This window comes from Podarcis filfolensis, assembly GCF_964270895.1.
Source record: "Podarcis filfolensis genome assembly, chromosome: 6".
Taxonomy (NCBI): Eukaryota; Metazoa; Chordata; class Lepidosauria; order Squamata; family Lacertidae; genus Podarcis; species Podarcis filfolensis.
The window spans coordinates 45,860,460-45,876,750 of NC_139609.1; the positions used below are offsets into that span (position 1 = coordinate 45,860,460).

General features: G+C 41.7%; 1 protein-coding gene across 1 annotated transcript in view; it reads left to right on the forward strand.

Moving 5' to 3' along the window:
* The window catches only part of LOC310765067 (BEN domain-containing protein 5-like), a gene marked incomplete at its 5' end in the record, with an annotated part of 723,703 nt that overhangs the window by 636,650 nt on the left and 70,762 nt on the right, over positions 1–16,291 (forward strand). The window contains one exon of the mRNA XM_083619593.1: positions 14,793–14,945. Within this exon, the coding sequence (XP_083475719.1) occupies positions 14,793–14,945 (153 nt within the window). The remainder of the gene's footprint in view (positions 1–14,792; positions 14,946–16,291) is intronic.

The following is a 16,291-nucleotide window of genomic DNA, read 5'->3' on the forward strand; positions in this document are numbered from 1 at the left end:
TCCCATATGACTGTCAGCATTGGTGTCTAGTGTGGGCCGATCAGGGCAGAGTGTGATCAGAGCTAGTCTACATCAGAGGCGGAGCTGAGGGATCATTAACTGGGTGGGTGGGGAATCTAAGCAATGGGGCTTGATGAAAAAAGCATCGAGATTTGGAATAAGAGTGGAGAAGGTGATTCTGGGCACAGAACAGAAAGCATGAAGCTCGTGCAGGGCAATTCGTCCACTATCTTATGCCGCACTACATCAGAGCTACAAGCACTGACGTGTAGCTTTTTGTGAGAAGGATTACACTGCGCCGCAGAGGGCCTTCGCACAGCATAGGAGATGCAGACAGACCACCAGTGTGGAATGTGTGTGGACTGCAAATAGTTTGCCACTGGGTTGCAATATTAACATGTACCAGTGTGGATCATGTGATTGCAGGGGGTGAGGAGGTCATGGGGGTAATGATATTGGAGATGGGAACAGAGAAACAGCCATAGGCAAAGCAACAAGAGGATGGTTAGCTCTAGGACATGGTTCAACCCAAACTTAAGCTCTAGAGTCTCAAGACTGCTGAGGCAAGAAGAGGATGTAGAACTAAACTGGATGCAATGTCTTCTCTAGCAGTGGATAAGCTCCCTCAAACTTGATTTGAGCTGGCAGTTACAAAGAAAAATGGAGAATGCTCAGAAAAATGCCTCCCTCCCCACGTTCTAAGTGTGCCCATAATTGTTCTCCCTTCTCATGAGTCCCAATGCCTCTTGTCTGGGGTCACTCCTACTCCCTCTCCAGCTGCCCATCTCTCTCTTTCAAATATTGTGGGAAGTGGAATCTGAAGTAGAACGGAGGGGTAGGAATAGGCTCAGGGTGCATGAGACACACAAATGGACAAAAGTTCAGAAATCCCCGCCCCCATAATCTGTTGATCGGTGACGAAGGTGAGGTCTATGAACCTATTTGATTTAGTGATTTGATTTGTACCCTGCACCTTCCTCCAAAATAACCTAGGACAGCAAACGTACACAATTAAAAGTTTCTTTTAAAAAACAAAACCAAATTGAAACAGTTTAAAACAGCTTTCTCAAAAACATTTTGGAACTCCTAAAAGCAATCACCTACTCTCAAACTAATAATTTCAGGGTTGGCAGGGACAGAACTTTCAGCCATCAAATGCCTGGGTAAACAGGAATGTTTTTAAATTTCACCTAAAAGTTAATAGTGAGGGAGACAGATGCACTTCACTGGTTGCAGGCCTCTGGTGAAAATAAATATAAAAATAAATGTTGGTTTGTTTATTTATTTGCTTATTTGTAAATATTTATTTATTTTTTAAAAAGAAGTCCACATCATTCATTTTTTGACCAGAATCAATCTCTTCCAAACCTTGTTCCCATAAATTCGTAAGCTTTGCCTTCAATGGAGCTTGTTTTGTGAAAATTGTGTAATACCTTGATTCAGCTTAATTTTAAGGGCAAGCATTCTCCAATTTAAGTATATGTTAGATTGCAGTGAGACTTAGCAGGCTTTATGTTATAAGGCAGCAATTTCTGTTTCTTGCATTAACTTCTTGTGTCTGCACAGCTTGTTTTCTTTTTTAAAAAATCTGAACCAACTTCAGAATCGGATGAATTGCAATTGCAGAATTGGATGAGTTGCAAAATAAATAAATTAGGCTGGTTGAAAGCATTTTTGAGGCATATTTAAATCTGATGAGGAAAGTACCTTCATTCCTTCCATGCTGTTAAATATCTACTGTGTATTTGTATATTTCAAACTTAGAGCTTTTAAAAATAATATCTAATATTACTGGCTGGTGATTTAAATTAATATTCTCATGCTTCACACTGCAGTGCTCTCTCTCTCTCTCTCTCTCTCTCTCTCACACACACACACACACACACACACCCCTTTATTCTGTAGATATCTTCGGAGAGGATAGCAAACACAATAGCACAATGGAATGCTCAAAAGATTTCTTGTTGACTATGTGGACACGGTCTTAGCTGCAGATAAGCACACCATTGCTCCATTTATTGTCGAATGATTAAAGAGACTGTAAACAATGAGAAGGCTGGAACTTCCAAAATATTGAGGGGGAAATGCTATATATATTCATGTTCTTTTTTTTTTAAAAAAAGAAAGCTTCTAGACAACAGGAAGGGTCTGGAGAGGCATGCAGGAACTATTGTGTTCTCCAGCTCGGAGGACAAACTACCACACTGCATACATACATCAGCCCATCTGACCAACAATTATCAGTTTTCTAGTTTTTTTTAAAAGTAGCTGTGCTCTGCTTAATCTGGAAAAAAAACTACTCTCCTGTAACACACAAAAGTGGCTGCCTTCTGAGAAAACACAGAACGGCAGTTTTCCAAAAGCTAGTTGCTATGGTTGCCAGATTAGAATGAATCTATGTGTGTGGGAGGGATGCATGAGTTCCCCATATCTTGCCCCAGTGGAAGATTCACAAAGCATCCACCCCTACTGTCGCCCTTTCTCTGTCCCAAGGTCAAAAACCTGCATGGAGGCAAGTGGTCCCCAGATCCCAGTAGAGCATATTTTACCACCAGGAACTGGAACCTTTTGGAAGCACTGTTGTTTGCACATGACACCTCTAGAGTGCAATGGGGATTAATTCTGCTTGTCTTCAGTGTGGAATGAACTGGAATATCCTGGAAGAAGGCATGGCTGGCTTGTTCCCTGAACAAGGGCACTCTGCACTACAACATTTTGTTGCAGGCCCTGTTGCAATATATTGCTATGAGCTTGTGGGTGCCAGGCTCCCCTAAATTCCTGGACCCAGTAAGTGTTCGAATTTAATCAAACCTCTTGAACTCCTGGATTCATCAAGGGTTAAAAAATAAGACAGGCTAGTTTCCTCATGAGGTAATCGCCTGGGAGATGAGCCATTAAGAGAGAGCAAAAGGAAAGGTGATGGACCATTAGCAAAGCTAAAGAGAGGAGGCTCTGGGCCAGATGGCAAATGGATAGGGCTTTCCTATAGCTCTCAGATAGTTAGTTAGAAGACACAGCCAGAGTCTGAATTAGAGTTGGCTGTGATGTTACCTAGAGGAAGAAAAGTTTGCAGACTGGTAAAGGCAGCATGCTTGAGAGAGGGTCAGAGCGTGATGGTTGCCTTTGAATTCAAGGCTGCAGCTATGAGAAAAACAAACCCTTTTGGGGTGTTGATGCGGTGAACCCCTTCATCATAGGCTCAGGTTGTACATATGTGTGAATAAACCATATATCCTAAAGACACTACAGTCTCCACTGTGCCTCATGTCCAAAAGGAAAAACAAACCCCTGGGTAGGTGCTTGGAACCCCTGGAATCTCACACTGCTTGGAGTGGTATGCAACAATATTATTCCTAATATCCTTTACTTATCAAGTAGAAAGTTCATGCAAGCCAACATAGGAATTGTTATTTGCTTGTCGTTTTTTTACTGCAATATCTCCATTGGGCTGATTCTTACCATCATTTTTGTTGCAGCGAACATGATATTTACCATGGTTGCATTGGGGTCCATTCAGGAGAAATGATTACCACATGAAAACAACAGAGCAAGCCAACTCATTGAGAAGGTCATTGTGTCCTAGGGGGCCCTTCCAAATAATGATCAGCATAGTATCTTCATAAACTTTATTCTACTCCTGTTTTAAGGGTGATTTTGTTTCATTTCTGTTCAAGCATCAGCTCTTACATAAAGTAATATTAAACACTGGACAAGTGGCAAAGCACAAAGTCATTTTGCAAGGAGATCAGCGGCACTGCCAGGCTTGAGGGGATTCTGGGTGTGTATTCGTTCCTTTACCCCATCACCTGGTCCAGAAGGAGCTGAATAGATGAAGCTAAGGAAGAAGGTTTTCTAAGGCCAGATTCATTGGTAGCTTAAGATTCTGGCAGGGTCTGGCTTGCATGCCAAACTGCACTGCTTTGTTTTATTAAAAGATTTTCCTTTTGCAGTGGACACTTTTACCATGGGTGTGATGCTCTCTCTTGCTTTCTGAACATGGCACACATGTTTCTTGGCCAGGGACACTTTTTTGAGCATCAGGATTGTACTTCATTATGGTAGGTTTTGATTGGTGATCTTTATGTTCCCCCAGCTCTTCATCTCTAAGGTTCTGAGAGGCATTCAGAAACAGTGCTGTTGGGTTTACAGATCACAAAAATTTGGGGAGAGGAGATGAGGGAGTACTATTTAAACCCTCAATAACATTCTAAAATCAAAGTGAAGTCTTTCTAGCTGTTGTTGTTGTTGTTGTGATCTGCCTGTTTGTTTCCTCCTCCCAAATAGAAGCCATCTCATAGTACGAGCAAGGGTTGACTTGAGGCTGTGTTGGCCCCTAGGCACTGACTGGGGAAGTAACATACTTGTGGGGAAAATGTTCACGGCAGTTGCTAGACCAGAAACTGTCACATTCAATCAAACACCACCACAAGTTAGCATTGCACAATGCAGAACACTCTTTGGAATAATATGGACATTTTTCTGAAAGTACCAATAGCAGAGTCTGTTATCAGTTACCTAAATCACTGGAAACATCAGTCTCAGTTTACAATGTAACCACCAATTTATATTTTTGTACAGGGGACTTAATAGCAATTAGATGGTGCACTTTTCATTTCCGTCTTGGCTGATCCCAAATTAGTAAACTAATAATGCACCCCTATGCATGCAGGATGCGGGTGGCGCTGTGGTGTAAACCACTGAGCCTTGGACTTGCTGATTGGAAGGTCGGCGGTTCGAATCCCTGCGACAGGGTGAGCTCCCATTGCTTGGTTCCAGCTCCTGCCAACCTAGCAGTTTGAAAGCACATCAAAGTGCATGTAGATAAATAGGTACCGCTCCAGTGGGAAGGTAAACGGCATTTCCGTGCGCTGCTCTGGTTTCACCAGAAGCGGCTTAGTCATTCTGGCCGCATGACCGAGAAAAACTGTCTGAGGACAAATGTCGGCTCCCTCGGCCAGTAAAGTGAGATGAGTGCCGCAACCCCAGAGTCGTTTGCGACTGGACTTAACTGTCAGGGGGCCTTTACCTTTACCTTTATGCATGTCTACCTGGAAATAAAAGCTCCCCCCCCATGCAATTCCCCTTGGGAGTGACAGAATATCAACATCCCATCACTCTCAGAGGGACCAGTTCTATGTGCATTGAAAGTGTGTGGCAGCAAGAAAACTGTAACGTGCTCCTTTTCCTCTATGGCCATCTGCGGCATCAGCCATTTTGCTGCCTTACTTTTAGAAAAAAACACACACAAATACTTGGAGAAAGACATGAGGAGGCACTTCAATTAGCTGCATCTTTTAAAAGTCAAAGCATGTGGTAACATTGTTCTTGTTTTCCAGCTGAAGGCGCAGTTCTGGGAAGCGTGCCACTGTCTGTCTATGGGCCTTGTTTGTTTTATGAAGGTTACAGGCACCTGGAAGGGTTGGTAGAACTGTCTCCTTAATAACATACACAAATAAAAACAAGGTTCAGATGGTGTAATAAACCCAGCAGCCGACTGACAGCAGAGCTTTCTTGGCAGCTTGGGATAGGAAGAAGTTTCAGAAAGGATATAAGAAAAGATGCCAGGAAGGTGTGGAGTTGTCAGGGCGATAATTGGACTGGCGTGGTTACTTCCATTCCGGGTTAAAAGGTTGGAAAACCCACAATTTTACTCAGCAGCTGCAAACTTGCCTCAGAATTGTTATTCAGTGGTCAAAACACAGGCTGGTTTAAGACCTGGGTTAAAGCTATCTCACGTTGGCTCGTGATCCAAACAGCCTGGAAATTAGAAGCTGAGGCTCATGCCTTTACAGAAACGCACTCTGATCAGTAATGATATTGTGCAAGGTCACAAATTGTGCTTGCTTACAATTTATCCTCCATGCAGCCACAATTTCCCTTGGCCTTTCAGAGCCAAATCCAGGTCAGGAGGATGTGCCTGGGACCAGCAGAGATGCCTCATGTTGTTCTGGACCTGTAATGTCTTACAATGTCTCTGAGCCTTATTGTGTTGCTAGAGAAATCTTCCTGTTGTGGATGGGCACAGTGGCAGTATGTGCAGAATTAGAGCCCCCCTGTGGTTGAGGGACCCTCAAGTTATTCATTTAAATTGCTAACTGAGTCGAAACATTGGAAACAGGACTGCAAACAATTGCCATTGTTGCCATCCTAGTGTTTCAGTTTCAGCTTTTTCAAGTTGCTGTACTTGTAGCAGTTTTCATCCTATTGTTGCCTGCCAGCCCAACCTCTGAGTGCTACAAGGTTCCAGGAGTTCCAGGCACTTACCCTGGAGTTCATGATTCTGTTGGAATAAGCCACATTGGAGACTGTGATGTCTTTAGGATATATGGTTTATTTACACATATATACATCCTGAGCCTACTTTTTCCACTTGAAGATATTTTGGACCACGAGGCCCCAACTATCAGGCCTCATCTGATAGGTTCACAGCATTAACACTTCAAGAGATGTTAATTCCGGCAGAATTCCAGCAGAAATTGGGCATGGTTCTGTTTCTTAGCTGCCCGGCCTGTATCTTTTCTTCCCCTGAAGACATGCCACAAGGCAGCAGAGGTTTAGGACTAGAGTTTTCCTTCTCCTAGATGGGCTACCTTCCCAGGTGGATAAGCCCCACCTCCTCCTCACTTCCCTCTACAGGAAAGCTTTCAGAACTTCATGTTGGTGACACATTTTTTAGACATGCATCATTTCATGACACACTAATTCATTGTTACTATCAAACTGGAGGTTAAACTTACCCCTTATAAGAGATACGGACACATGTCATGTAACACACCTACACGCTGCAGCCGACACGTTTCCATGTCGCAGCCCACAGTTTGGAAAGTTCTACTCTACAGCATCTGCAGAAACCGTGGATTGGAACTATAAAATACCAGATTCTGCACTTTCCTGCCATGCAGTTCTTGGTAGTTTAAATGTATAAAAATATTCATTGAAATAATATTTTGAGGGGAAATATGCATTTAAATACTTTCTTTGAGAGGAAATGAACATTTGCATATTTACTGGTAAATATGTATTTAAATGCATAGTTTGAAATGGGTTTTTTATTTAAAAAATGCAGATTAATGCAGATATGGAACAGAACTATGAGTGAAAACCATGCAGAAGTGATATGGATAGAAATAGACAGATTTCCCATCCCTATCTGACAGTTTCGGCATCATGAAATGTCTGTTGAAACAGGTTAGCAACTGTTAAGTAGCCTGTGAATCATCTGGGCACTTCTTATGCTTGCCAGTTTGAACCCTATGTGTAGTTAGTGAAAGGCGAACCTCTTTGCTGTACTTCCATTTGTGAGAATTGAGAGATCTAGTAGTTTGTGTTCTGCACTTGAGAGAGAAGTGAGGGGGTGGGTAGGTAGCCCAAATTACCTCAATTTAAATGCAAATTTTGACTTTTCACGTCTGACTAGAATGTCTATTTGTTTTTGTTTTTTAAAGACTCAAACCTGAAGCAATGAAAAAATCAAATCTCTTTCTTGCTGATATTGATATATTTTCCACACAGTAATCTTTGCTTTCCTTGTGTTTCCCCCTCTCCACTTAAAAATTAATTTTCTTGAGAGAAAAAGGTCATTAGGAGAAGGTACTCCATTCTAAGCTAAACAGAGAAAAGATGCTGTCTGCTTAATATGTTTCATCATTTCTTAGTTGAAGATTTCCTATTTGGGGATTTTAAACCCCAGTCACTAACTTACAAAGGGACACTTGAGGGATGACATAATGGTAAGTTAAGGGTTTCAAATTGTTCTCAGAATTTTAGATCAGTCACCTATAACTGAAGGGAATAATACATACATCAGAGCCCCTGAGATTTTTAATGACATTTCTTCCCCTCCTAAACACCTCTGTTAAACACGTCCTGTTAAAAACCTCCCAAACTCAAACTGAATCAAAATAGAAACAGTTCCATTGTGAAACTAGTTGTTACAAGAACCATGAACCTATCCTTATGTCACATTTCTGCAACATGATAGAGTATACCAAGCTATGTGACGTCACCCTTCTCTGTGTCCCTTCCACGCATTGAGCCTTTATTTATATGAAGTGGGAGCACAAAACCCACAGACCATGTCACATATGAATTATATTACAGAGGTCACATGACGAGAGTAGAATATAGAGCAATGGGAAAGTGCTGTTTTCCTTTATAACATTAAGTTACACCATGGTATACCAAAGCTGTGATCCAGCAAGCCCCTTTGTGTGTACACACACACACTTACAACAGCCCTTGTCAGTCATTCTTCCTCCTGCCCCTACAATAACCAACATGTGAGGGGGTAAGCCGGGACAGTCCTGTTCATCTTGTTGCCTCTCTGTCACCAGCTTCAGCACATTCTGTAATGATTTCGCCATGACTTCCGTTTTGTATATTTCTTGTGAAGCATCCTGAATTTTTTCCAGCTTATCTGAGTTTTACAGGTTTGACCACAGCCTTTTGAAATGATATATATACAATATGTGCTTGTGCAGGGTAAACTAGCCATAATTTGTCATACGGTCTGCAATAAAAACTTTTACTTATTTTTTTTATTGACACAGAAAATACTTACAGTTGCCTCATGAGATTCATCTAAGGACACCCCCACCACTGAAAAACAAATACTCAACCTGAATTTTGTAGATAACTTGTTTTCATTGAGAGAGAGAGAGAGAGAGAATCTCAAAAGTTTTTTTTTCAAGGTTGATAATAAAAATAATGAATGCTGGGCTTTTGAAACTGGTGTCTGGAGACATAGACAGTTGTGGGATTTGAAGGGCTGAAGAGCTGAAAATCTCTCGGCAGGTAGTTTCTGTGAAATGACTAGCCAAGCCGCCTTCTGCCGTACAACTGTGTTGGCACAGGAAAAGTATCTCTTTGGAAGTAATGATGACAGAATCAGACTCAAAATATCAGTAAAACCTCTTGCCTCGCTTCTGATAAGTGCAAAGGTAAAGGAAAGCAATTTGAGGGATAGCTCTTGGCATTTTCAAAACTTGGAAATTTAAGTTGCAGGGGCCGCTGCCTGCAAGTGTATGATGACATGCTCCAGGGATCATTGGGTAGATGAAAATTACAATTAAAACACACACACCCAAAAAACTTTTTTTAAAAAAGCATTATAGTGTCTTCTTTTTGTTTTTTAAAGAAACTGACATAAAATGAAGCCGTATCTCCAGCTGACATTAGGGCTCCAGGGCTGGTAGGGCCAGGGCTGCAGAGACTTTTGTGGTGATGAGGCAGGGGGCAGGGTACAACAACAGATCTCCTCTCAAAGACTGGGGCTCTTGTCTGAGAGGGTGATCCAATGGGATGCCTCCAGATTCCTTAAAATTGAATGGTAAGTATCAAATAGATTATGTTCAAAGTAGTGCTCCATTCAGCACTCTTCTCCCACAATGTGGATCCTCATGCCATGGCAGATGGTCTTTGGGCTAGGTTGGCCCGCTCAAAATGGCAACCTTCTAAGGCTGCACTTCATTTTAGAAAAAAACAAACAATGCTCCTAGCTCTGGCATTGCTGTTGCTTACTGAGAGGCTGAGGGGAGAGACTTTAGTGAGGATGGGGCTACATGAGTGCATTGGCAGGAGGGCCAGGTTGGCTGCACTGATGCCCCCACAGAGCTTGACCACACTACAGCCTTGGCTCACCTACTCCTGGTAAGTGACAGGGATTCTGATGCTGGGAGGCTATTGCTGCTGTCTGCTCTTGAGAAGAAGCATGGGAAGGTATAATTCTAAAAAAAAGAAATACACAACCATATTTAGCTCTGAGCTTCTGTTCTGCAGCAAAGTCCTTGGGAGAAAAAGAAGAAATACTTTCAAATGAGCACTGGTGTTAACTCCATGAATTAAATCCTCCATAAAGTAAAGTGGGAGTGATGATTCCATTCTTTTCTTGTACAATATCTGAGTAAAGGAAGCCCTTCAATTCCTTCTTAGTTCAGGGTTATAGCAGAAAATTAATAAAATCTATATTGAAGTGACAGCTGGTTTGCAGCACTACCTTTTCCCTACATTGCTTTCCTCTCCAGTGACTTGTGTTTGGGGCTAAATACACATTTATCCCTTTTTGTTTTATAGCTTTTATTGATTTTTTTAAAAAAAGAAATCTCTGTGCTTAAGAATCATAATTGCATTGGGATATCAACTGTGGTCCTAGCAGCCTAGGCTGTTCGTATCATTTTTCCTTGGGCTGTTTAATTAATGGTCTTCCAAAGTCATCAAGATTATGAAATGAAAATGCAGAATGAACACACTTTCCTCCAATACTTCATGGAATGCACAAGGAAAGGTTGGGAAAGTATGAAGGATGATTATTGGGTTTTGTAACATCTTAAAATTCAACATTTTTGTTGTTGTTTCTAGATTGCTGCCTTCGATAATTAATTCTTGATCCCCATCCTCCTTTGGTTGAGGATAGTTATAAGAACAGACATGCTCAAAGAGACTTTGGTTCGGAAAAAACTGGCTTATAATAATGAAATGAAATATACCTTTAATTATCTAGGAAATCTGGAACATCTATGCAACCAATGTTTACTTTATCTTGATAATACCTGTAAGGTATTGTTATTATCGCTAAACATTGCATAGTGTTTTCTATTATCATTTGTTGGTTGATTTTAAATTCAAAGCTTCACAGTCTGATTTGCTTCCACATATTTTTGGCTTTTAGTTACAGAAAGCTCTAGGCAGTGTGATTTTGGCAACTAATGTTTCTTCAAGTGCTGGAGAACTCTAAAACTTTTTTTTTTTTTAGCATAATTATCAGCAAAATTGTGTCTGTCAGTGAAATGTGGTCTAGCAATCTTTAAGCTGTGAGAGTACACACCTGCCACTCAGTGCAAGAGGCAGGAAGGGGCGGGGTGTCAAATGGCTGAAGGGGAACGTGCAGGACACACCATGGTGGTTTCATTTCCTGTTTCTTAGATTGGGTTAAAGGGACAATTTGCAACTTGGCAATTGAGGTTACATTTCATCAGCCAATTAAGACATGGTATTTTGATTTTGGGTGCTTTGAGGAGGGGTTTTTATTACAGGATCGCTGCTGCTTATGCATGCAAACCTTTCACAGCATCCACACAATGCCATTAGCACCAAAATGCTAGCCACATTCCCCTCTGCATTTAATCCAGATCTATCCTTTCTGAGCAAAATCTAAAGAGTAAAAAAACCTTAAGAAACCTTTGCTGATAACCTGTTTACAATATCTGAATCAGCCTTTTGGGATATTAAACTCTGCCTGGAAGCCCCTTTGAGCCAACATACTCTTGACTTTGGGCCAGGTACTCAGTTTCATTTGGTTGGAGATTGGCATTAATATTCCGTATATATCAACAGCCCAATGTCAAAGCACATTCACAAAGATACTGTGTTGTATCCAGAGGTGTCCTTCATTTCTGAAAGGCTGTCTGAGCCAGTGGAGGGATCAGTGAATGAAAGGTGAAGGGAGGGGATACTAACAAATTTCCCTTTTCCATGCACTTCCTCTGTCATCCCCACACATATCCTTTTCAATTCTGCAGAGTCAGAACAACTGGATCAGATTGGGGTACACAGAGTACAGTGGTTACACAGGTTAAGCACTTAATTCATTCCGGAGGTCCGTTCTTAACCTGAAACTGTTCTTAACCTGAAGCACCACTTTAGCTAATGGGGCCTCCTGCTGCTGCTGCGCCGCTGGAGCCCGATTTCTATTCTTATCCTTAAGCAAAGTTCTTAACCTGAAGCACTATTTCTGAGTTAGCTGAGTCTGTAACCTGAAGCGTATGTAACCTGAAGTGTATGTAATCCGAGGTACCACTGTGCTGCAGAGGGAAAGGCACCTTCCATTTATGGAAGCTGTCACCCGATCAGAGACATTTCCATGAACAGCAGGCCATTCATGGACCTTGGAACAGGGTTACCAATCCTTTGTGATAATTAGACCTGGCAAATCACCATGCTTTCTATAAATCACTGCTTGTTGGGTTCTTCCCCACCCATGAAAGTCTATAAACCAGAGAGTAATTCCTGTGATTAACTTTGGCAGCAGACAAATGTAGCTGACATGCCATTGGATCTTGTGCCCTCCATTTTGAGTAACATTGCTGTAGCCTTTATTTCCTTTTGTATCATAGATGCCTTCTATTCCAGAAAAATTTATACAAGAAACAATTGCATTATGAAGTGAGATTGTTGTTTTCTTTGAGAAAATGGAGTACGCACCTTAATTCAACTGTGGTACCATGCTCCAAAACAGCTCTCCATAGTCATATTCCGTAACACAATGAATACCAGCAAAATGAAGTGGAGAGCTGAAGTGTAGCAGTAAAATAACTCTGCAAGTGCTGGCCATTATAAGGCCAGGAAGCCTTCTTTGTACTTCCAAACAAAGAGAATCTTTCTGCTACACATATTTGTGTTACATTAACAATGAATCCATTGCTGGGCAAATGAATGGGAAGGATGTTTCATTTTTTTTTTATCATCAACAAATGTGACTCATAAAAAAAGAACATGTATAATACTAAAATGCCATTCTCCTAACTGGTAGAGCTGCCTGGCAACTGGACCTCTAAGAGGTAATTACGAGTGCAAAGTTGGCCATGTTACTGAGAGGGGTTGAGCTAATGTGTGATGAGAAGAATAGTGAAGGGTTATTTGATCGTTGGTTGATTTTCACTCTTCTAATTGAGTTCTGGCTACAGCTTACAAAGCATTGAAAATATACTCTTAAGACAGCCTTCCCCAACCTGGTACCATACAGATGTTCTTGGACTACAGTTCCCATTGGTCAACATGGCCAATTGTCAAGGGTGATGGGGGTTGTAATTCAAAACACCTAGAGGTATATATTTTGGAAAGTTTTGTTCAGTATGCATTTGGACACCTCTTGAGATGCTGTGAGCAAATTTTGCACGATGGTTCGCGAGATTCATCTAAGGTTGGAAACAACAACACCATTTGGATTCAAGGTAGTGGACTGAAGCTTTCAAAACTGCATTGATTTTAACCAAATATTTCATGATGGTTCCAGGGATCAAGGGGCAGGTTTTCACCTGTGTTTGGATACAATTAGATGCCATTTTGAATCAAAATGGAAGGCTCACCCTTTTAATACTGCGTTGATTATAACCATCAGTTTTATTCTTCTTTCCCATGTTTTGGTTTTATACTCTTAATGTTTTTTATTCATTTATTTATATGGTACATATCCTGCTTCTTAATCACAAGGATTTCCAAGGCCTTCAGAATCTTCACTGTAGTTTGCGTGTCGAGGTCTCCAAGACATCCCCCAATAAAACACAAGTGACACATTATTTTTGTTTAAGGTTTTTGGCATAATTTTGGCCGCAACTTTATTAAATTACAAGCAATGTGAGTGGTTGCTTAGGCATTGGTTGCAACTATCTGACCCCGCACGGGGACAGTCTGACATTCGCACGCCTGCGAAGTCAGAAAAGGGTAAGACACCCGGGGAGAGAGACGGGACTGGGAACCATGCCTCACCTCTACCCAAATGCTCCCAGGGGCTCTTGCGTGGCCCTAGCCCCTTAACAGGGTTCGGACAAAAGCATGGCAAGCCCCTGGGTTCCTCTAATGGAAAACCCTTGCAGCAGCAGCACTTTTGGAGGGGCAGGCACAGCCAAATCCATACCCCTCCACCAACCAATTCCCAAACCAATGGCTAACCGCAACCTTACAAGTTGTGACGATTTGCTGCGCAGTAGGCCAAAACCAAATGCCACCAGCCAATCAGCCAAATGGACAAAATTCCTACCAGGCCCCTGCCCCAAAAGCATACGACCCCATGACAGGCATAGCAAGGTCAAGCAAAAAGCCTAAAATAGGGAGGGAGGGAGGGTGATCCGATGTACACAGCGAAAAGAGGAAGCTCAACGCTGCTTGTAGGGCATTTAAAGACTAGGGCTGTCAATCAAAAAATGGCAACATATAATTCTCCCCAGCAACAGCCAGCCCTCTGCTAATGGTGGCCAAACTCTTTCCCGCCCAGCAACAGCGGGGTGTCTTGCTAGCCCGCACCGCAACACGTGCTCTCCATGGAGGAGAACACGCTTTATAAAATTGACAGTGCAACCCTATACATGTCTACTCAGAAATAAGTCCCATTGAGTTTAACGAGGCTTACTCCCAGTTGAGCAGGTATAGGATTACAGCCTAAAATATTTTTCTCACTCTCTTTACATGTCCATCTACCAGATTTCACCTTTTCAAGTGCTCAGAATGTCTTTTGTATAAGGAAATGTCACCATGAGGTGAGAAATTCCTACAAGCATTCACTACACAAGGAAACAGTTTTAGGTACAAATGTACAGAAGCTTTATAATGATTTATCATCCGTAGTAACTTCTTCCTGAAAGAATGATTCTATGAAATAACCTGTAGACTGTTTGTAATTGTTTGGCATGGATAATCAATGGACTCCACCATTCTCTTTTTCTTACAGAGATGTAAACTGAATACTTCTTTTTCTCTTCAGTTCAGATCTTTAGGTCTGGGTAAAACCAGCAATTTCCATATGGATGAGTGGAAAATTTCCATTCAAGAGTGGGCCGAGATGTGTGAGCATCTCAAAGAGAAACATCTGCACAGGAATGTCAACTTTAGGGCTGTGTGTGCCACTTTGGGAAAGACCTGAAGCAGCTCTAATTGGTACACTGTCTTCATTCTGGCACAACACTTCCTACTGCTATATGTTTTGATTTTCAGGGATGACATTGTTGCTTTTATAGCTGAGTTCCCTTTTGAAATATGTTTTCAATTTATCTTTTGTGTGCATGTATATATTTTCTATACAGAAAGTTACCCTGGAATTCTATATCGACATCCATGCTCACTCCACGATGATGAATGGCTTTATGTATGGGAACATTTTTGAAGACGAGGAAAGATTTCAGAGACAGGCTATTTTCCCCAAGCTACTCTGCCAGAATGCTGAAGACTTCTCCTTTGTAAGCAACTCTCTCTCTCTCTCTCTCTCTCCTACTGTATTTCCTTCCCTTCCCTTCAATTTTTTTTTTTTTTGCATTATTAAATAGGTGTCTATTCATACAACTCATTCAGCCTTTGGCAGTGCCAGAGTCTTCAGGCAGCCCGTGGTCCATACAAGCCATGATGGCTGAGATATGTGTGTGGCTGCTACTTGGTGGATTCACTTTTGTTTTGGCAGCATTCTCACAACCAGTAGAGCCTGGTCACATTTGCAACTAACTGCATACTGGGTTTATGAGACGGGCGAGGAACATATGCGTTCAGACAGGGCCGGATTTAGATTTGATGAGGCCCTAAGCTACTGAAGGTAATGGGGCCCTTTATATGTCCAGCTGTCCTTTGTCAACAACAAATTGTCACTGTTTTTTGCTATATGGTAATTTATGGACCTGATAGGTACCTAAAGCCATTTGCACATAACAAAATATGTATTTTATCAAAGTAATTTGTTTTTTATCTTATATTTTGGAAATGTACATCCAGTTTTTTTCTTTAAACTTTTTTGGGGCCCCCAAGAAGGTGGGGCCCTAAGCTATAGCTTGTTTAGCTTATACGTAAATCCAGCACTGCCTTCAGATGTTGCTAGACTGGAACTGCCATCATTGCTGACCCTTGAGTCATGCTGGCTGGGGCTGATGGCAGAGGACAGAGTTAGAATAGATTTTTGCCCTCAATGGAAGTGCCATGTTCAGAGGCAATATAGCTTATCCTTGACTACCAGGAGTCGGACTTCAGGGGTAGGCTGTGAGCTGCCAGAGACACATGGCAAGTCACTTTTGGAAGTATTGTGCTGAACTAGATGGAACAGTGGTCTGATCCAGCAAGGTGGTTAACTGAAAAAAATGTACTTGATACAAAAACTTTTGTTTGTTTGTCAAAATGGGATGTTATGTTGTATCCCTTAAATGCTATATTGGACTGATATTTCACTCCCCTCCCACCCCCCACCCCACCCCCCGCAACCTGACCTGGGCTTTATTTTTCCCCCTTTTCCTTTCTCCTCAGTGCTTTATTTTTTTCTGAGGCTAGCCAACCAGCCAGCCAGTCAGAATATGCCATCAATGGATGTTCCAGCTGCTGAGTTGTGTTTAATCTTGCATTATTCCAGTCACAGCCAATATCATCCTAATAACCCATATTTTGAAGGTGCAGGAAGAGGGAACATGCTATAAAGGGCCTCCCTGGCTTTTCCTGCACAGAAACAATGTAAAGCAGCTGAGTCTGCATATTGGAAACAAAGCAATCAACAGAGTCCCATTTGTCTACTAGCAATAATGCTAGCCTGAAGGGTTTTCCCCACTTCACA